Source organism: Grammomys surdaster, unplaced genomic scaffold, assembly GCF_004785775.1.
Source record: "Grammomys surdaster isolate TR1022 unplaced genomic scaffold, NIH_TR_1.0 126398, whole genome shotgun sequence".
Lineage (NCBI taxonomy): Eukaryota > Metazoa > Chordata > Mammalia > Rodentia > Muridae > Grammomys > Grammomys surdaster.
Window position 1 is genome coordinate 1,717,518 of NW_021621192.1, and position 22,821 is coordinate 1,740,338.

Here is a 22,821-nt window from a genome sequence, read left to right on the forward strand (position 1 = left end):
AAAGTTCATCATTTATAAAGTGATTTAAGAGCCTCCACCACCTCCGATTGCTGAAGACTCCTTTCTTTTCCATTTTCCTAATGTTCATTGTTTGGATAAAAAATAATAATAAATCTGTTTTGCATCATACATGTGCTTAAGAGTTTAATACATGAGAAGGGACAGATGTGCGACTGGTAAAAGTATCCTGAGGGTGTACCAAGTACATTAAATTTGTCACTTACAGTTCTCGAACATTCTGTGACAATCAAGATTAGGAGAATTCAAATACCAGCGATTGTGTAGAAATTATACGGTAAAACTTTATTTTTATCTTATGTAGATGAGTGTTTTACCTGCATTGCTAGCTACCCTGTGGGTGCTGAAAATCAAGCCCAGGTCCTCTAGGAGAGCATCCAGTGAGTGCCCTTAATATCTGAGCCCTCTCTCCAGCCAGTGGTATAAGTTCGAATCCCCATATTGTGCCCTCATTCCTGTATGTATTTTAAATTGGAATTTGTTGTTGTTGTTGTCTTTTTTGGTTTTCTTTCTTTTCTGGTTTTTTATTTGTTTGTTTTGTTTTCAAATAAATGGAGTTTGCAAACAAGATTGTTCATGTAGAAGGGACGACTCTCACCTGAAGGATGCACAGCAGATGGCAAATGCCATTGGTGCCTTTCCATAAGCAGAGAGATGGGTGGAATGACATAGAGGCAACTAAGTCACTACAGTCCAGCATATGGCTTCCCCTACTCCCTTGCAGTGAGCCAACTAGCAGCTACTGGAGCAGTTGTTTTCAGGAGCAAACAATTAGAATGTAAACTTAAATTGGACTTCCCATGGCTAATGAGGAGGCTAGTGCAGAAATAGTAGGCTCTATAGCATGTATATTCTGACTCTAAACCTTGTTAGTTCTGCATTTGTGGGTTTTGGTTTGACTGAATTTAATAACATATAAAATGAGGTTAGTCCTTTTGTCAAATACTCTTAAGAAAATACATATAAAATACATAGACCACCTGTTCAGATTATGTATTCTATTTTTGTAATATTAACACCTTTTAAACACACACAAAAAAACTGATGGGTAAGAAACAATCCATTAAGACAATAGGATAGGAGCTATAGATAGGCTCAGTGGTTAATACTAGCTGCTCTTCCAAAGGACCTGGGCTCAATCCCAGCACTCACATGGTCTAGAGCTGGGATGGTTGTAGACTCTGGGTAAGGATGGAAACTACTACTACTGGTTTTCTAAAGGGGCTTGGTATCAAACTGCCTTCTAAGTATTTATGTTTATACCCATAGATTAGTGTTGCTCTTTGCCTTGGTCAGAGAAACATCTGTCTGTAGTAGGCAATGGTTAATGAAGACACTCAGATGGTTAAGGTGCCTAAATTGGTAGCGAAGTACACACACTGCAAGGTTCAGGAGCCAGTGAGATGGCTCAGCAAGTGGAGGGGATGTAACTTCCATCATCAAGATCCACATGGTGGAAGGAGATAACTGATTCTCATAAAGAGGCACCTGCCATATGTACATCATGACATATGTGCGCACACACAAGAACACACATACACATGAGTGCATACATAAATGTTTACAAATATTAAACAAGCAAAGGTACTCACTCAGCTAGGGGAGTAGCTGCTAGCGTGAGGCCAAGGTGGTGAGTCAGACGTCCTAGCAGCTGTAATCTGACTTCAGCTCCACTTGCACCTGTCCTAGATTGTCTGAACCAGGGAATGGAGATCCATCATGCCCAGAGAGGTAGGTTGGCAGGAAGAGAACTGGGAACTAGAGTTACAAGTGGACTGTGGAACCCAATAGAGAATTAAGAAAAGCTGCCTTGTCAACATACAACCCTGAAGACAACCTCAAAACCAAAGTTGGGTTGTGAGGACATATGTGAGCAAAAGTATAACACAGAGACACATCCACCATCAAGTCTTACATCTTCATTCAAGACCTGCAGACTGAAGATGCTGCATGTGGGCCAAGGGGTGCCCCTTCAGCCTTAGTACCAGTCCTTTAGAGCCTGGGTATGACACTGGGCCCTGGCACTGCTTGCTCAAGCATCTCAACAGGGAGTACAAAGAGCACTTAGTAGTGAGCTTCTGACAAAACCCTAGGGAATGAACTGTCTGGATCAAGTCCATATCCCAGCTCTGTGACTAACACTGCCCACTTGATGATGTTAAAAACAGGAACAGCAACAGGCTTATTTCACTAAGTCAGCAACAAAGCCCTGGCCTGGTGAGTTTGTTGTTTTTAGGTAATGAAGATAAAGTGAAATTTAAAATTGCTTATCCTTCATGCCACAATTCACAGACTCAGAGAGGCTATATAACAAGGAGGGCTCAAGTTGGGGATGCATGGATCTTCCTGGAATGAGGAAATAGACTAGATCTTGTGTGAGGGCTGGGAGCCAGTGGGGATGAAAACAGAAGGGGTCAGATGGATCTAGTTGGAGGGAGAGAGTACAGGAAGAGACAACTGGAATTGGGGTAGTGGGGTGAGGGAGAAACCTTACAATGAAAACTCTCTGGAGTCTATGAGGGTAACCCTAGCTAAGACTCCTAATAATGGGGGATATGCAGCCTGAACTGGGCATCTTCTGTAACCAAGCAAGACTTCCAGTGGAGGGACTCGGACACCAACCCAGCCACAAAACAACTTTCCACCTATAATTTGTCCTGCCTGCAAGATATGCTGGAGTAAAGTTAGCACAGAATTTGTGGGAGGGGCCAACCAGTGACTGGTCTGACTTGAGACTCATGCCACAAGAGGGAGTCCACATCTGGTAATGCCGAGGGCCAGGAACCAGAGGCCTGGCTAGTCCAGAGACCTAGGATAGAACTAAATCCAACTGGGAAAAAAAAGTCAATGAAATGATTCCTAATGGTACTCTTCTATACCCATAGACAAGAGTCTTGCATAATCAGAGATGCTCCTTCCAGCAACTCATGTGGAAACAGATGCAAAGACCCACAGCCAAACATGAGGCAGAGCTTAGGGAACCCTCTGGAAGAGGGGGAGGAAGGATTGTAGGATTCAGAGCTGTCAAGAACTCCACAGGAACACAACCCACAGAGTCAACTAACCAGGGCTCATAGGGGCTAACAGAGACTAAACTGACAATCAGGGAACCTGGATAGGTCTGATCTAAGCCCTCTGCATATTTGTTATGGTTGTGTAGCTAGGACTTCTTGTGGGACTTCAAATAGTGGGAGTGGGGAGAAGACTGTCTCTTATTCTTTTGCCTGATTTGGGGACCCTTTTCCTCCTGCTAGGTTGCCTGTTCCAGCCTTGATATGAGGTATGTGCCCAGTCTCATTGCAATTTGTAATGCCGTGTTTGGTTAATATCCCTGGGAGGCCTGCTCTTTTCTGAAGGAAAACAGAGAAGGAGTGGATCTGAGGGAAAGGCAGGGTTAGGGAGAGAAACTAGGAGGACAGGAGGGAGATAAACTTGGATGTAATATATGACAGAAGAGTGGATGGATGGATGGATGGATGGATGGATGGATGGATGGATGGATAGGTGGATGGATGGATGGATGGACGGATGGATGGACGGATGGATGGATGGATGGATAAATAACAAATAAGTAAATACGTTTTTAAAGAGAAATGAAATAAAATTGCTTGTTATTGAAAAGTGCTGCCACCTGTTTCTTACATTTATTACCTACAACCAGGGAAAACAAGCATCTACACTCCAGGCCCCTCTTCCTGTCTTCTTTTCCCCTCAGCCCTGCATTTTGAAAATGTGAGGACAGAGGCTAGTGCATTTCACAGGCAGGATTCTGTTCCTGTAACATACCAAGCCTTAGGAGGAAAGGCAAGATGAGGATTGTCACTCCTGGAAGGGTCAGGCTGTTCACCTATTAGGAATGTCTAGGACTTCTTGCTTAAGAGGAGGCACATCCAAATTAAGCAAAAATTTCTCCTGATATGCCCCCTATTCTTGGAATTTAGTTTATTCCAGATGTAGTCAAGTTGACAAGCCAAGAATAGTAACCACCATACCAGCTCACCCTTGTGCCCTAGCTAAGGTATAACTGAGGTGAGTTCTGCTCCTGATGGCACTCAACTTTTAGATTGGCACTCAACTCAAGATTTAATTTTTCATTTGAAAATTGTGTTTGTGTGTGTGTGTGTGTGTATGTATGTGTGTGGCTATGTATACCTTTTAGTGCAGGTGCCCTGGACACCCTGGAACTGGAGGTACAGGTAGTTATGAGCTGCCTGATATAGGTGCTGAGAACGTAATCCTGATCCTCTGTAAGAGCAGAGCACACTCAGAACTCTTAACTCTCTGGCCTGTTGAATGAAAGGATTCTTCCTTTCCTCTCCTCTCCTCTCCTCTCCTCTCCTCTCCTTTCCTCTCCTCTCCTCTCCTCTCCTCTCCTCTCCTCTCCTCTCCTCTCCTCTCCTCTCCTCTCCTCTCCTTTCCTTCCTTCCTTCCTTTCTTTTTCATAGAAAATTTCCCTTTTGATTATTCTCATAGGATGGAATTAATTCAAATATCAATTTTCGGGAGGGGGGCAGGGGTTGAGACAAGGTTTCTTTGTGTAGCCCTGGTTGTTCTGGAATTCACTTTGCAGACCAGGCTGGCCTTGAACTCACAGAGATCTATCTGCCTGCCTCTGACTCCTGAGTGCTGGGATTGAATGTATGCACCATCACTGCCCAGAAGCAATTCTTTCTATGAAAAGCAGTTCTTACTTTTTTCAATATTACCCTTTTGGCAAAAAAGCAGTAGTGCTGTACTTGATAACCAAATCTATCTAATACCCTCCCACACCTCCGAGAAACAACCATGGTTATTAGTCCTTTTGCACTTTTCCTGGAATGTCACATCCATAGATGTTCTAACTCTGTTGTTCCTCTTCTCTTCTTCTTCTCTTCCACACACCCAATGTGCCCAACTGCTCAATGTCTCCCTACCACCCAGAAGAAAATAAAGTTTTTTTTTAAAAAAACACATAAGGTGGGGGTGGGGGAAGCAGCCGGCTGCAAGCTTCTCCGGAGCTCTCCAGTGTTCCCATTACTCCAGTACCGAGTGGCGTCCTATGGCGTCCGCCTCGGCTCAGCCCGTGGCCCTGAGCGCAGAGCAGGCCAAGGTGGTCTTGGCGGAGATGATCCAAGCGTTCTCGGCCCCAGAGAACGCCGTGCGCATGGACGAGGCTAGAGACAATGCGTGCAACGATATGGGAAAGATGCTGCAATTCGTGCTGCCCGTAGCCACACAGATCCAGCAGGAGGTTATTAAAGCCTATGGCTTCAGCTGCGACGGGGAAAATGGTTGCCTGACTAAACGGAGATCTCCCACTCTAGCGAACCCCTTTGCCTGCCTCCGCACACTGGTCTCCAGCAGTGTGACTTGACCGGCTTCTTCTTGCAGGTGTCCTTAAGTTTGCCCGCCTGGTCAAGTCGTATGAAGCCCAGGATCCTGAGATTGCCAGCCTGTCAGGCAAGCTAAAAGCCCTGTTCCTGCCACCCATGACACTGCCGCCCCATGGGCCTGCTTCCGGAAGCAGTGTGGCTGCCTCCTGAGATTGGTTCTTTTCTGTATGCCGCTGCTATGGAGGAGGCCTTTGTGTTCCAGAGGATAATAAATGTACCTGTGACCAAAAAAAAAAAAACACACATAAAAGAAATCTCTTGAGTCTATTTTTTATGGAACAAACAAGCAAATACCCTTTGCTGTTATAAAGTTAGTAAAATACAACTTTTTACCATTAAACAAGTCACAAAAGTTGGTCATGAACAAATGCTGTACTACTTTTCAGTATCACTTCGAAAAAGCTGTCGCCTTCAATGCTCAGTTGAGTCCTTAAATCGTCCAATTAGTGTGAGTTGAATCATCTCCCTGGGGTTTCAGATTGTCCCCTTTATCAGTTGCTTTTCTTGTCACTGTAACAAAATACATGCCAAAAGGAACTTAGAGAAGGACAAATTTATGTTGAATCACAGTTTCAGGGTGGGAAGCCATAGCAGTGTTCACAGTGAGCATCCTTGGTAGCAGAAACGTATGGTATCTGGCTCATATATCTATTAGGAGTAGAAAACTTGGGACTGAACAAGGATTACCTATAATCCTGCATCCCCACCCACAAGGCCTGTTCAGCTAACCAGATCATAAGATGAAAAATTCCACCCAAACAATACAAGCAACTGGAAACTAACTGTTCAAGCAAAAAAAGCTTGGGGGTTGGTGGGGGTCGTTGGGGGTCGTTGGGGGTCGTTGAGGTAAGTCGACTGTGGTAGTTTGAATGAAAATGGTCTCATAAGGACATTATAGGAGATGTGGCCTTGTTAAAGTAGGTGTGGTATTGTTGGAGGAGGTGTCACTTTGGGCAGGCTTTGAGGTCTCAGAAGTTCCTAGGCCTGCCTAGTGGACCACTGACTTCCTGTTGCCTGCTGATACAGATGTAGAACACTCAGCTCCATCTCGAGCCCCATGTCTGCCTATACACTGCTATGCTTCCCACCATGTTGATAATGGACTAAACCTTGAAACCATAAGGCAGCTCCAATTAAATGGTTCCCTTTATAACAGTTGCAATGGTCATAGTGTTGCTTCACAGCAGAAAAACCCTAAAATAGGGACATTCACAATCAAACCATAGTAACTTCCAAGAGGGACACCCATATTTTAGTCCTATTCCATTAGTTGGTAGACTATTTTACTGTCTTAGAAAATACACATGTAAGATATTTTATCTTTGTCTTTTTATATTTAGAAGTCAAAAATCCACTCTCATGGTTTCCAGCAAATACTACCCTTTGTGCCTTTGTGTACTTACCATGAAAGGTGATTTCAGAACTGTATTCAGAATGAATCCAAAGGGAGAGAAAAACACACACACACACTTCTCTCTTACTATAGACTTATTGAACTGGCTGACAAACGCAAATGAGGCCCAAAAGGAGGACAGGACAGGTACATATGAGCCTCACAATGCTGGAAACTTGGGTTCACTCAGAACAACAGATAAAGAGTTCAATGTCAGAACATAGGACAACAGATAATCTTAAAGAAAACAAGAAACTTTGGGGCTTCTGTTACAGTGTCACAGGAGTGGGGCAGAAGATGGCACTAAAAAGGAAAGGGGTTCAGTGGGAAAAATGTTCACTGTCCAACCAACAGATAAACAAGAAAAGTCTGGGTGCTAAAGTCTATGTAGTGACTGGCTCTCATTGAAGCAGGAGTTTCAGAATACAGTGAGGGGGGCAAGGGGAGGCAGTGGAGTCATTTACTGGAGGTTAGTGATCAGTACTTTTTGTTTGTTTTGCTGAAAGAAGTGAGACAATACAGAAAAACTAAATAAGAATATCCACTCTAGAGACCTCATGGGTGACCAACGATTTGTTTAATTCTCTTTCTAAAGTATACCAGGGAGGCTCTACCCAGCAAGCATAGAAGTCAAGATGATGAAAAGAGGGTTGGAAGTAGTGAAAGAGCCACATCCAGTCCCAGTATCTGTCCTTTCAAGAGACCCCTTTCTCTCTTGCTCCAAGTATTTGTTCAGATTTTCACTCTCACGGTAACCAGAATCCATGCAGGTTTTTCATATCCATTGCTTTAAATATGAGATGTCTTAGGACTCAAAAATTAGAGTTTGGTTGCCACTTGATGGTCTTTGAGAAGTGATAGAATCCTCCAGTGCTCTACCCTCATCAAAGAATTGTCTCCTAAAGATGCTATTCAAAGAAACATGGTAAGAAGTAGGTGATGAGGCTGCATTCAAAGAAGTCACTGGAGATGTAGTCTGGGAAGATTTGTCTTGTCTCCTGCACCCTCCTTCCCTTCCTTTTTCCCTCATTGGTTCTTTCTCTCTTCCCTCCTTCTCTTTCTGATATAATGTGTCCAACTCCTGATGGACAGCCACATTCCATAATTCCTGAAACCCAGAGCCAGAATAAACTCTTCCTTCCCTTAAGTTGTTTTCTCTGGTGTTTCTTTGAGCAATGAATGCCCTGTGTAAGATAAGTGCTAGCCTCAATTGCAACTGAATGCTATGAGAACACCACAAGGCAAATACCATTGATCCACCTAAACCCAGAATCATTAATTTTCTTTTTATCAGCACTTTCTACGAGTTAGTTCCTATCAACTTTATGAGCACAGGGGGCCACCGCAGCCACATTCAGATAAATGAGGAGACTGCAGCTTGGGGAGGCTTAGAGGAGACCAAGTCTAGATCTTGTCTCTAATTCTCTTAACATTACTATACTTATTGCTCTGCCTTTCAGCTGGCATAAAGTTGCCACTAATGCAATGTCATTGATATTTATAAGCACATGTCCCTTACTGGGAACTTCGGGGTTACAAAGAAGCTACCAGTTCCCCCACCGCTCACCAGTAGCAGCAATCCCTTTAAGCTGTGAGAATCTTGTCTTCAAGTACATGACCTCATTTTGTATGATTCTCCAGGACCATAAAAATTAGTCTCAAGCAGAAGCCATATCATTCTTAACAGTTAGTGGGAAATACTGGACCCATCTAGAGGCTATGCCAATATAAAAGAACACAGTTATAGTAAATTATGAGTGAAGATAGATAAAAGTGCACAAAATATTATTTTGTTAGAATGTTTTCTTTGCACTTTTGAGAAGGACTTGAGCCACGCTTGCCTTCTTTTTCTTACTATGTGTACTGGCTGGTTTTGTGTGTCAACTTGACACAAGCTGGAGTTATCACAAAGAAAGGAGCCTCCCTTGAGGAAATGCCCCCATGAAATCCAGCTGTAAGACATTTTCTCAATTAGTGATCAAAGGGCAAGGGCCCATTGTGGGTGGTGCCATCCCTGGGCTGGTGGTCCTAGGCTCTATAAGAAAGCAAGCTGAGCAAGACAGGGGAAGCAAGCCAGTAAGTAACATCCTTCCATGGCTTCTGCATCAGCTCCTGCCTTCAGGTTCCTGCCCTGTGTCAGTTCCAGTCCTGATTCCTGTAGTGGTGAACAGCAATGTGGAAAGTGTAAGCTGAATAAACCCTTTGCTCACCAACTTGCTTCTTGGTCATGATGTTTTGTGCAAGAATACAAACTCTGACTAAGATACTATGTATGTCACAGATAGAGCAGAAATCTTTCCTGGCCTTTGCTGAGTTGTCACACTCATTTCTACAAGTGGATCAATTTATAAGAATAGATTCCCTGGGCTTTGACTCTTTGGAATATTCTGATAGGTCTTTTGATATGGCCTTTTGATTTTTTTTTCTTTTTACTTTTAGTCTTGTGTTACCCTGTCTTCCCCACCTTCGTGTGACAAACAGGTTCTTCATGCATGCCCAAGAGTTGGCCTTTGGTAAGAGCCTGTGGTCATTATTTTGGTGAATCTATGTTGGATCACGTTGCCTAGATATTTAGCCAAACCTTATCCTGCATGCTTCTGTTAAGTTGTGTTTTAGTTTGAAATTAAAGTTTATAATGTGGATAGTGAGCCTCTGTTTATCACCTGAAGACTGTTTCCTGAGCAGAACATATTCTCCTTAGCTCTCCAGCCTGCTGGCCCTTCCCCCATCCCTAGAGATTGTGGACTTGCCAGATCCCAAAGTCCTTGAAATAAAGATCCCTTCTCCCCTCTTCCTTGTCTTAGTCTCCCTCTTTATGTCTTACTTTGTTTCTGTCTCTCTACATAATAATACATCTGTATGTGTTTGTTCTATGTGAACACATACATACCCAAGCTCACTTCTGGCTCTCCTTCCCTGACTAAATGGATAGATAGATAAATAGATAGATAGATAGATAGATAGATAGATGGATGGATGGATGGATAGATAGATGGATAGATGGATGGATAGAGAGATGGATAGATAGATGGATAGATGGATGGATAGAGAGATGGATAGAGAGATAAAGAGATGTATTTACTCTATTATCTTATATAACTCCATTTAAGGTTAACTGGAATTTCACCCCTCAATATTATCATTTTCCATTTCCTTCCTTTCATTCATATTCCTTTTTCCTATGACTCTTTTTATAAAAATGACAACTTAGTCTACTACTGGGATACAAAGACATAATACAGCCACGTGCATTTTCACACTGAGCACGAACCAACAAGCACACCAACAATAGTCAAACACTAGATGCTTACTTTAAAAGTGACAGGGTTGAACAGTGAAGTGAACTTTGCACACACTGTCATTCTCTCATGACCCGTGGACTGAAGAGCTAACATAAATTTTGTATCTTTCACAATAAGCTCACTGTACTGCACAGAGTAAGTGTAATGGGTAACTGACGTTTGAACTGTGTTCTTGGGGTGGGGGGGAGTGGACTGGTGACATTTAATTAAAAACAGGGTAACAAACTACAATTTGTGCACAAGAAAACCAGCAATACCATGACAGCTAGCACAGATTTTCAAGTTATCTAGAGTCACATTTCCTCACGTGACTATCATGAAGGCCTCTCAAACAAAGAAAACAGGGTTCCCACAGGGATCAGTAGCTCCTCTATAAGAACCTTACCACTTCATTAACTGGAATTATAGAGTTAGCTAACACTTCTAGCTTAATAAACTATGAACAATTGGCACATAGAAAATTCATATTAGAACATGCAAATATATAGTGTGATGTGGTAGAGGCAATTTTGTCCCTACAATCTGTTACTTCTTCTCCTTTAACAACAATACTTTCTTAAGTTCCAATGGGGGCAAATGGCGACCTCTCAGACATTATTAATTTCACTCTCTTTTGAAGCTTTTGACCAAATATTGGCCGGCAAGATATGGAAGAATCTGTGTTGTGTCACCTCTGGGTTTGATCATTAGAGGCATACAATGCTGCCTCTGGCCTTTTCTCCAGACAAAAGTTAAAGAATGAAATCAGACACTGTGGACCCAGAAATGGAATCGGAAAGGCCATGCTGAAGATGATTAGTGGTTCAGTGCGTTCAGTGCGCTACCATAGCTGTGCTGAAGGAAGTCCACCTCTTCAGAGCCGCCATGGTGAGTCCCACTCATTCCTAGTATACACAAAGACTTACATCCTGACCACCAAAAATGTTGGAGCTGTAGGGATAACCTCTTGTGTGCTGTGTGGAAGCATCATCACCTGTCATTAAAAATCTGGTAGCTGGGACATCCAGCAGAGAGAGAGGGGTGAGAGGAGGGAACTCTGGGAAAGTGTGAGGCACAGAAAGATTCTCCACCCAGACTCTAAGGAAGTTGGATGTATGAAACTGATGAGAGGTTACTAGCCATGTGGTAGACATAGAATAGTATAAATGGGTTAATGTATGTTACAAGCTAGTCCAAGAACAAACATAGCATTTGGCCTAGGCATTTATTCATAAATAATAAGCGTCTGAGTCATTATTCGGGAACAAGAGCTCGGATGGAAAAGCCTGCAGTTACATAGATCAAGGACTTTCAATATACAAACTGAATTTTTTAGAACACCTAAAACTCAGTGATATTCATTGTATAGATTTTTGTGACAAAAGCAGATTTAGGGTTATAGTCACTGCTCAGTGATTTACATGGAAGTCACCTATACTTATACCAATACAGCTGTGAATGTACATCAGAAAGTTCGGCTCTGGCATAAAGAGTACATTTAAAAAAACAAAACAAACAAACAGATCTGCAGAAGTTCAGGAGTAGCCACAGCCATTGTGTAATGCTTGTGGGTATCCATTAGAGGGCATACATACACCTACTAGTTCTCAAATCTTAATGCGACAGAATCAGAATGTGTGTGTGTGTGTCTGTGTGTGTGTGTGTGTGTGTGTGTGTGTGTGTGTGTATTTAAGAGAATAGTTTCAATTGGGGAGGGGCAGGTGAATGTTCATGTTAGTTCACTATAAAAACATGTTTCTGAAGTTGCCTCATACCACCTAAATGTTACCCTGAACTTGGCTTACTCATTTGTAAATTCAGGCAATTACTTTACCTCTCTAAGCCTAGGTATTTTTCATGCACCGGAAAAAAAAAAAAAAAAAACCTGCAGATAACACCTGCTTCTTATAGCCATTATGATTTTTAAATGAGTTCATTTAAAACACAGTACATAAAATGCATTGAAAAATGTAATAAGATTCATGCTCCATATGAGAAATTCAAGAGTTATAGGCCATAAACAGAAATCCCAGAGTTAAGAAATCAATACATGGAAATTTCAAAACACAAAGTTGAAAACTTCAATGACAGACTAAGTCAAGCAGGAAAATTAATTTCTGAGCCTCAGGAGAGGTCTCTAGTGTTGGGGTCATGGAACATTCGAATAATGAGGAAAGGACTACCAAAGTCAGAAATAAATAAAAAACAACTTTATTCACCATGGGAAAATGCTTCTAACCTGTTAGGGTCATGGTCAGTAGCTGACACAATGACCTTCAAAGGGTGTAAGTAGTCCCCGTTTGAAGCATAAACTCAGGAGCAGATGTTCAGGGGATAATAAAGAAAGAATTCATAAATTGAGGGTTAGTTATTGAGCCCAGGGTATGGAGGATTGCAGTATTGGTACAAGCTCAAGGATATTCTAAGGCAGTGATCTTAACTCAAGCTTTGTGAGGCTCACACAAGCCAGGCGTTTTTATTGCAGATGAAAAGAATGTGGAGCTTGAGGACATGCAGTAAGATGGCGGCGGCAGACCAATGCCTAGAATTAGAATGGGCTTTTCATTTTCCCACTCTAATTTGTAACTAAACCAAGTCTTTGATTTGCCAGTTTTCTCAAGGTCCCAGTCATTGGCCAAGAGAGTAAATTGGGTCTTAAGTCCATATGTTTAACTGCCGAAATGCAGGACTAGGCAAAGTAGAGGAGGGAGTTTTGAAGCAGGGCTCACAACTCAGGGCTAGGAGTAGAGAGAATAATGGTCCAGCCATTGCCAAAACTAAAGTAGTTATCCAGGGGAAGCATGAGAAGAGAGACTGGACTTAACTAGCCATTGCAGGGGTAGGGGTAGGAATAGTAGGGCTAAGAAGGAGAAACCAATAAAACGTTAGGCTTTGAGTCTTATCTTTAATGGGTCTTTGGGGTACTGAGAGGCTTTCAATCTGATATTCTTTTACCAAGCCATGTAGAACATAGTAAACGTATACATTTAAGATCAGTCGAAAATAAGCACACAATGGCCACATATACTTACACATTTAAAAATAGATGGACAAAATTTTCCTTACTTCTAGCTGTAATTTCAATAGAGGAGCACCTTGTCACCTGCTGAATCTAATTTTCACAGGTGCAGAGGCTTTGTAGCAGGACTAGCCAGCAGCTTCCTTACCAGGGAAGCTGAGAACCTGCCAGTGCCCCCTTTAAAAGCATCTTGTACGGATCAAGCAGCCCCTGGGCAAGGCTGCAAGGGCAGTACCACTTTATCAGTTTTTGTTGTCCCAATTCAGCTGCTTTTTTTACCCAAAAATCCTTGAAATGAGGTAAAGCTAAGTTAAGGAGCAAAAGGCCAGCAGATGATGTTTTAACTGCTTTCCTCTAAATGTGAAGCACAGAGCAACAGTCAATCACCTAAACAAACAAAACTATAGACATGCATTGACAGACATGGACAGAGTAAGGACAACCAATAGAGTTGGGGTGGAGGGGGAAGGGACTCAAGATGTCCCGACAAAGGGACCCAAACATCCCATAGTGCAGAAGTTAATGATAGAGGAAGGAAACACCAGAAAACACAAGGAAAGTAGAGGGCAAACACAAACAAAACCAAATTCTAAAGCTAGCACTTAACGTCAGTCCACCAACAGTTGTTGGACCTGTACCAATCCTGAAGGGTTTCAAATGAACAATCCAATGGTTCAAGAAAAGGTCAAGACATCTCTTCTACTCTTCCAGTTCTGAGATCAATAGCGAGTCCTCCTGTTCTCCATTGAGCCCCAATTTGTCTGGACAACAAAAGAAAACTTACGGATCTGTCAAGACCAAAAGAACAAAGTTGCCAAGAGACTTGAGGTCTTTTTTCCTCAAATTGCACAACGCCTGGCCAATGCACCAAAATGTCAGATTCACGGAGTGTGCAAATAATGAGGAAAGGATCACCAAAGTCAAAAATAAACAAAAAGCAACTTTATTCACTCCGGGAAAATGTTTCTAACCTGTTAGGGTCGCGGTCAGTCTCAGATGCTGACACAACGACCTCCAAAAGGCACAAGCAGTCTCCCTTTTTTTTTTGGTTTTTGGAGACAGAGTTTCTCTGTATACTCCTGCTGTCCTGGAACTCACTCTGTAGACCAGGCTGGCCTCGAACTCAGAAATCTGCCTGTCTCTGCCTCCCAAGTGCTGGGATTAAAGGCCTGTGCCACCACTGCCCTAGCAGTCTCCTTTTGAAGCACAAACCCACAGACAGATGTTCAGGGGATAATAAAGAAGGAATTCGTAAATTGAGGGTTAGCTCTCGAGCCCAGGGTGTTGGTACAGGTAAGGGAGTGGTCTTATCTCAACCTTTCTGGAACTCACGCAGGCCAGGTGTTTTTACTGCTACTGACAAGAGTGTGGAGCTTTGAGAACATGCAGTATGATGGCGGCGGCAGACCAAGGCCTGGAATTACTCTAGGTTCTTCAGTTAGTAGTCATTCAGTCAGATAAACAGCAAAGAAAGAAAGGCAAACAAAGCAGAAAAGAAGATGAATAAGGAAGAATGAAGGATGTCTACCAAACCTTTGAGAGCCCACTGAAGTGTAATGCAGACAGAACCTACTAGAAGAATATTCTACCTTCTCCCAGTCTTGGGGAATATCCAGGACTCAAACAAATAAGATTACTTTGTAACAAATATTATAGCCAAATTGTCCACAGTACAATCATTTTTCACTTTATGTCTGTGTCAAAATATCACACGTGCCCCATAAATCTGTGTATAATTAGGGATTGATTGAAAATAGTAAGTAAAGCTGGGGGAATAGCCCCATGGGTAAAGTGCTTCCGCCCCAGGCCTGACATGCTGAGTTCTGATCCCCATTACACACACAGTACCACAAACAGCTGGAATCCCACAAGGTTTAAGGAGGAGGAACTGGAGTCACATATCACCTAAGGAAAGCTGTACAGGAAGCTAGAGATAGTTCTGGGGTTAAGAGCACTTGCTGTTCTTGCAGAGGCCCTTAGTTCTGTTCCCAGCACCTACATGTTGCTCACAACTACTCTGGCTAGAGTTTCAAGAGATCCAATGATGTCTTGTAACCTTTTGACCTTCGCAGGCTAGACACACACACAGTGCACATACACATAGGCAAACACTCATACAATGAAACAAAACCAAATATGGCGTTCAAAACAACAGTGGGCAATCTGCACAGGTGCCATACTCTCAGCCTGTTCTAAACTCTAGAGCCCAGCTATTCCAAAATGCGCTAGCACGACTGCATCTCCAGGCTTGCCGCCATGGAGGGCGTGGCCACGTGGGTGTCAGGCCTCCGCAGCGCTCTCTGGAGCATGCTTTTCTCTCCCTCCTTACTCAACGATCCCCACCTGTGCCACGTGTGCCCTACAGAATTTACAGAAAGCTTTTCAGGAACGTTCCTAAAATCTTTTTCCTCAAGGTGTGTCCCTGGACAGGAAGTACCTGGCAGCAGGTTAGAAATGCACTGCCTCAGGCTCCACCAATCCCTCTTCCGCATTTGAACAAAATTCTCGGCAAACGAGGTTTTGAGAAGCACTGTCTGAAACCACCTCTCATAAAGGAGTAATCACAGACTCAATTGGAGTCTTTTGGGTCAAGAAACATTCGTCTGATCAATCCTTCTTTAAGACTACCTTGTTTGACCTCGTCCAAGTTTCAAAGTTTGGCTTCTCCCTCAAAGAGGTTCTTTTCTGACCTTCGCCACCCTCCAGGGGTGGACTTTGTGGCAAATTGCTATTCCTTTAAGACCGTTTCCCATATCAAGATATTTGCTGCTCACCCTCCAGAATAGCTTGGATTAACGGGCAGCACTTGCCTAGACAGATGCTATTTAAATTCAGTTCAAGCAGACAAGGTTTAGCTCAAAGTTGAGATCTTAATTTTTCCCCCTGCATGTATGTCTGTGTAAAGGTGTCAGTTCCCTGGAGCTGGAGTTACAAACAGTTGTGAGCTGCCATGTGAGTGCTGGGAATTGAATCTGAATCCTCTGGAAGAGCAACCAGTGCTTTTTCTATTTATTTATTTATTTATTTATTTATTTATTCTTTCTTCATTTATTCATTCATTTTAGATCTCCATCGATGCCTCCCCTCCAGGTCCCCCGTCACAGAGTCCCTTCTCCCTCCACTTCTCCTCTGAGAGTGGAGCTTCCCAGCTATCCTCCAACCATGGTGTATCAAGTCTGCAGGGTTAGGCACATCCTCTCCCACGGAAAGCCAGACAAAACAGTCCTGTCCCCAAAGCAGCCAGTGTTCTTAACTGCTGAGCCATCTCTGCATGCCCTGAATTTTAAGCTTTACTTTCAGATCAGATGCATTTTTAACAGTGACTCAGTACATTCTTACAAGCACCCCATTTTCAGCATTGTCAGCATAAGAACGGTGGAATCGGTACATGCCCAGCCACGAAGAGACCCTTGAAAGAAAGACTAAGGGGCCAAGAACTCAATCATATTCCACCAGTCAACTCAATTATGTACAAGGAGGGAGGGGGTTGCAGTGCTTCCTATAAACAAGTGTTTTCAACATGCTCCTTAGATTTGATGCATATCAAGCAGGCTTTCCTTGAAAACCTTTCAAAGAAACTGAGAAACTAAAAACAATTCAAGTTACCCTTCAGAAGGACTGACCATTGAGAAAATTAGAAGACAAAGTCCTAAATTCTCTCTTGTTCAATTTGGTTTCTGTACCCAGACACACTATCCTGTTGGTAGATTAGCAGCTGCAGTCTCAGGTGGCTATGATTTCACTTTGTTACAAGGGGTGGGTTGTATCCACTCCTTAGTATTTAAGACCCTATCCAGTGAAGTGAGTAGCTCATTTTACAGCTGAATTTTCCTACTGCTGAGATGGGACCTAAGAGAAGAAAGCACATTCCTGAAGAGGCTTTAGCTTTTATTCATCAAGTTGCCTGTATCCACATGAACCTCAGTGATGCTTATTTGTACTTGGTTAGTAGGGCTCTTGGGCTACTGTGAGGGTGGACTTTGTTCTGATCTGGGTGATGACACATTTACTAACTTCCTATCATCGGGTTTCTAACATTCATGTCGTCATCTCTAACATTAGGTGAGAGAGCAGTTCAACGGTGAGGCTTTGGAGATTTGTAACTGTGATAGCAAACTGTAGACTACAAGAAGGAGAATCACTTCTTCACTTGGGTTCCCAAGCAATAGCCAATGGTAGCAGAATAAGCCCTTTAATAACTAAATGCAATTTCATATTCACTGTCAATATGTCAGGATTAGTATGATAAATCTGCTCTTAGCTTTTTAGTAAATTTGTGCTAGGCCTTTTTTTTTTTTTTTTTTTTTTTTTGAGACAGGGTTTCTTTATATAGCCTTGGCTATCCTGGAACTCACTCTGTAGATAAGAGCTGGCTTTGAACTCAGAGATCCTCCTGACTCTGCCTCCCAAGTACTGGGATCAAAGGCCTAGCCTTCTGGTAATTGTCTGGTTTTTTGTTTGTTTGTTTGTTTGTTTTTAATGTGCGTTGGTTGGTGTTTTGCCCGCATGTCTATATATATGAGGATGACAGATCCCCTGGAACTGTTAGATGGTTGTGAGCTGCCATGTGGGTCCTTGGAATTGAACCAGGGTCCTCTGGAAAAGAAGCCAGTGCTCTTAACCACTGAACCATCTCTCCAGCCCCCTGTGGGTAGGCTTCTGTCATGGATCTACACAGTCAGTGGATGAAACTGATAATGTTAACAGGTCTGACCCATAGAAAATCCATACTGTAAAAAGATTAGGGACTTCTCTGGGTGACTACTCTTTGAGGCATCCTGAGTTCAGGAAGACAGAAACTTCTGGAATTCAAAGGACAATCAAGACACTCAGAACATCAAAGACCTCTTCTAGATGACCACTGAGACAGGAAACTATTTTCTTGAGGTTCTTACCTGAAATTCTAACTTCTGTTATCTCTCTCCCTTCCCCAAAATTCTGACCTCTATCCTAGACTTACTTGTATAATGATGAAAAGTCAGGATTTGGTTTTGGAGCATATTCTCGGGACAAGGCTACAGTGAAATGGTTCTATGCCAAAAGCATCCTGAAATGCATCATTGAACGCGGTAGTAAGGTTTGCATTCCAGAAATTCAGGTGACTGTAATTCTTCTTTGACAATTTCTACTGGGGCTTTTTCCTAAATCTAAAATATAGTTGCTTGCTATTTAAACTTAATAATTAGGTTATTCGTGTTTTGAGTAACTGAACATGAGTCAATAGCTTCAGGGCTGAAACATACACACTAAATACCTGTTTAGCTTTTTTTCAATGAGCCAGCCACACAGATCTCTGAATCTGCAGCACCAGCATCATATGTGAATGGTGAAAAAGTCAAGTTTATGACTCTCACCCTGGCCCAAGAAACCTGATTATGAGTGAGGCCAAGAAGCTGTGTTTTAACAAACTCCTCAGATGGTCCTAATGCTCTGAAGAGCTTAGAAGCAGAGCACTTATGAGTTCTCCCAAAGCTGTTGGTGTCCTTTTTCAGTTCACAAAAAATTTAGGTAGACCCTCAGGTATTCATTATGATTGTCTACATTGTTCTTACTGAGTGCTCACACTCTAGAGAAACTATCAGATCTTCAGTCTGACATATTCAGAGGCAGATGCTCACAGCTAGCCATTGAACTGATCATGGGGTTACCAATGGAGGAGTTAGAGTGAAGACTGAAGGAGCTCAAAGGGTTTGCAGCCCCATGAGGAGAGCAACAATACCAACCAACCAGAGCTCCCAGGGTCTAAACCACCAGCCTGGGAAGCACTTAGGGAGGGATCCATGGCTCCAGCTGTATATGTAAGAGTGGAGGGCCCTTTTGGGCATAGGTGGGAGAAGAGATCCTTGGTCTCATGAAGGCTGGATGCCCCAGTGGGTGGGAATTTGAGGGTAGGGAGTTGGGAGTGGGGGGGGTGGTAGGTAGGGGTACATCCACAGAGAAGCAGGAGGAGGCGTGAGGGGATAGAGGGTTCCTGGGGGGGGGGAAGAGATGGGGTAAGGGGATCACATATGAAATGTAAATAAAACATCCAATAAAAAGAAAAAAAAAGATTGTCATATCCTAGCTCATGGCACAGTTTTAAGTCCCAGCACTTAGAAGGCAGATGCAGGAGGATCTGTCTGAGTTTGAGGCACACCTGGTCTATAAAGCAAGCTCTAGGATAGCCGGGGCTACCCAAAGACTGTTGCATCCATTCATCTGTGATGTTTTAGGTGCATTTTTTTAAATAAAGGAAGTACATATCTGATATATAATCAAATTGAATTAACATTATAGAATTTCAAAACTAGTGGAATAATTACTAACCTGTACTATTTGCCCTCGGTACCCTTGCTACATAGCAATGGAATTTGTCAAAGGTATTAATGCTCATATCAGTTGACCAAAATGACTGCAGGTGAGCCAGGTATTAGTCGTTAAGATTCTCAGCTGACTCCACTACCCTATACAACGTTCAAAAGCCTTCTCACCTACAAACCTATTCCTCATCTTACATAGAAATTGCCTGAGGTAGTAAGTTGATTGCCTGTTCCTTTCCAACAGAGGCCTGAAATAGACACCCAGGGATGCATCGAGTGTGTGACGGCTGTTCTAAATATGGAAAGAGAATTAACCAAGACCCTGAAAAATCTGTATGAGCTCGCCTCAAATATTAAAGATCGGCATGTAAGTAGCTAACTGGTTCTGATATCCTCTGGGATCCCTTCCCCATAGTTGGTGAGCACTCTGGTCCAAGATGGGACTTTTCTCTCTAAGCTCATACAGGGCAGGAAGTCAAAATGAAGAAAATCCTGTAGCACAAATGTTCTCCATCTCAGTTAGACAATGATCTCACCAAGGGACTCTAAGGAGATGTAAAGAGTTGAGCCTTATGCACAGCACTTGCATCTAAGTGTTTGAAAATGGGCTCTAGACATCCAGTCAGTCTCCATATGATGCAAGTAAACAGGATTGAAAAGATGGACAGTAGAGCATTGTTCCTTAAATTGATCTACACCTTTGATATTCTCCATCACTCATTGCAAATGGGTGCTCATGGGTCCCTAAAGATTTTAAGTATCTTTGGTCTCTTCTCTGTGGGACCTTCAATATGCATATGAATCACCTGGTCTCTTTGAACATGCAGGTATTGATTTAGTAGGTCTGATAGAGCTTGAAGATGTTTTTCTGCTATGGTCTGGTCACTATTGTTTCGTGGCCTAAGATCTGGGTCAACTGCCTCTCAATGCAGAGATAGTCTTTAATGTGAGTCCCTTTCTATTTTATTTATGCAGACATTAAGATTTGCAAGAGAGTTGATACATAGACAGAGAAGGGATGAAGACCGTTTGATACGGGAAATTGATAAGCTGAACCCAAGAGACGAGGAGGAGGAGGATGAAGAAATAAAGCTGCTTCGGGAGCAGGGTGTTGAAGTATATCAGGAAGTCATACCTCGAAAGATGCCAAGGAGATAACCAAGTGATAGCAAATAGGAAAAAGCTTTCTATGTCAGGTCCTAGATAAGTAAGTTAATGTCTTGTCGTTTTCCTTTGCCTGAAGAATGCTTTTCTTTTCATCTTTCTAGTTCTCATTGATGAAAATAAATCTGTTTCGCACCATAATTATGTATCAAGAGGTTACTGTAAACCAACTTCCTGAGGGTTACTTAGTATACTAAGCATTTTAAAAGGTATCTGCTACCCTGTCCTATCATCCACAAACACACAGTGACAGTCAAGATTGGGTAAATTCTGGAAAAGTTGGAAGAAGGGATGTGGAGGGTGGATATGATGAAAATATGTTCTATTTGAAATTCTCAAAGGATAAAAGTTAGGGCAAATTTAAGTACAAGGGAATATAGTAGAATAAGTGTTAAGGCTAAATATGAATGCTCTGACTTCATTTGTGTACCTGTTTTAAGGTTGGAAAGTGGGGGGTTTCTTGACATTAAATGAAATTTTAAAAGGAGTTTTTCATGCAGAAAGGGTGAGCCTTACCTGAAGAGCATAAAGCAAATGGATAATATTGCCAGGTGCTTTTTCAAGACAGCAGTTGATGTAGCTGGTATTACACTGAGGTGATTACCTCACTACAGGCTAGTGCATGACTTCCTCTAGTGTTCTGTACTGAGCAAGCCAGCAGCTACTTCAATAATTATTTTCAGAAGTAAACAATAAGGATGCTGTGGTGGTTTGAATATGGTTGGCTCAGGGAGTTGGACTATTAGGTATGGCTTTGTTAGAGGAAGTGCGTCACTGTGAGGGTTGGCTTTGAGACCCTCCTTCTAGCCATGTGGGAGACAGCCTGCTTCTGGCTTCCTTTGGATGAAGATGTAGAACTCTCAGCTCCTCCTGTACTATGCCTGCCTGGATGCTGCCATGCTCCCACCTTGATGATAACAGACTGAACTTCTGAACCTGTAAGCCAATCTCAATTAAATGTCCTTGTTTAAGAGATACCTTGGTTATGGTGTCTCCTCACAGCAATGCAAACCCTAAGACAGAAGTAAACTTAAGTCAGATTTTTCTGGACTGATATGGGTAGTATACAATCAATCTCTCAGTTCTGATGTGGTTAGAGCAGGATAGACTTCTCAAGACTGAGGTGGGTAGTATAGGATAGACCTTTCGGCACTGATGTCCCTAGCTCCACCTGAGAACAATGGGAATTCTTTATAATTGTGTCCCAGCTCTAAAGCTTACTAGCCCCAAGCTCATGAGCTTTTTACTCCTTTATTGCCTCAGTTTAACCTATAAAATAAAGCTAATATGTCATAAGGCATAAATTAAAACAAGAAAAGTGCTTCGAGCATCACTGTCTGTGTTATGTATCCTGTTTGTATACTGCTACTTACAAGCATGGAGGAAGCTGCTATCTAAGAAACATTTTTAGTAAGAAAACTGCACAAGGAAAACTGGAGGACTATCTTTTAAAAAGGCAAATTTTGTTTGAACAAGAAGAGATAGCTATTAGAATCAGCCACAGACATCTTTCAAAAAGTGAAGAAGTTCAATACTCAAACTACCAGTTAAGCACTCCAGATATCATCTCAGATTCTCAGCCAAAAGAAGAAAAAATGTTTAAAATGTAAACAAATGATCACAGGGGTCGGGGTGGGGGAAATCTACTTGGATATTCAGAAGGAAATAGGAACTGAAAACAAAATCCATAGTGAAATGTAGCTCATTGGTCATAAAAGCTCTCCAGGAAAGCTGAGATGTGGCCACAAAACTGGGGAACTGCAAATGGCTTTATCATCAAAATCAGAGTGAAAGGAAAATCAGAGTTTTGAAATGTAGAAGTAAAAAGTGACAACAGCCAGTCAGAATAAAGCTACTGCAAATGTAAGTGGTGAGAAAAACCTCCAGAAGCCAGTCATCAACAGAAGGTCACAGTGTTTTAAAGGCATGGGGTGTGCATGCAGGTCCCTAGCTTCTGTGTGACATGCTGAGAGCAGCTATTTTTTTTTAAATTAATCATTGTATTTGTTTACATTTCAAATAATATTCCCCTTCCCAGTTACCTCTCCACAACCTTACCCCATCCCATCCCCCCTCTTCCCCTGCCCTTTGTCTCTATGAGGGTGCTCCCCCACCCACTCACCCACTCCCACCTCAGCCCTCTAGCATCCCCCTATGCTGAGGCAGCAAGCCTCCTTCCCTTCCCATTGATGTCAGACAAGGCCATTCTCTGCTACATATGTATCTGGAGTCGTGGCTCCCTCCATGTATACTCTCTGGTTGGTGGTTTAGTCCC

General features: G+C 42.5%; 1 protein-coding gene and 1 pseudogene across 1 annotated transcript; both read left to right on the top strand.

The window, feature by feature from the left end:
• Window positions 1–4,983: 4,983 nt before the first annotated feature.
• LOC114614694 lies at window positions 4,984–5,623 on the top strand (annotated as a pseudogene).
• An 11,302-nt stretch (window positions 5,624–16,925) lies between these two features.
• Window positions 16,926–20,540, top strand: LOC114614663 (ferritin, heavy subunit-like). The gene is made up of 4 exons (XM_028760297.1): window positions 16,926–17,027; window positions 18,038–18,181; window positions 19,627–19,749; window positions 20,358–20,540. Exons 1-4 carry the CDS (start codon window positions 16,926–16,928, stop codon window positions 20,538–20,540), a joined length of 552 nt encoding a protein of 183 aa, XP_028616130.1.
• The last annotated feature ends 2,281 nt before the right edge of the window (window positions 20,541–22,821 follow it).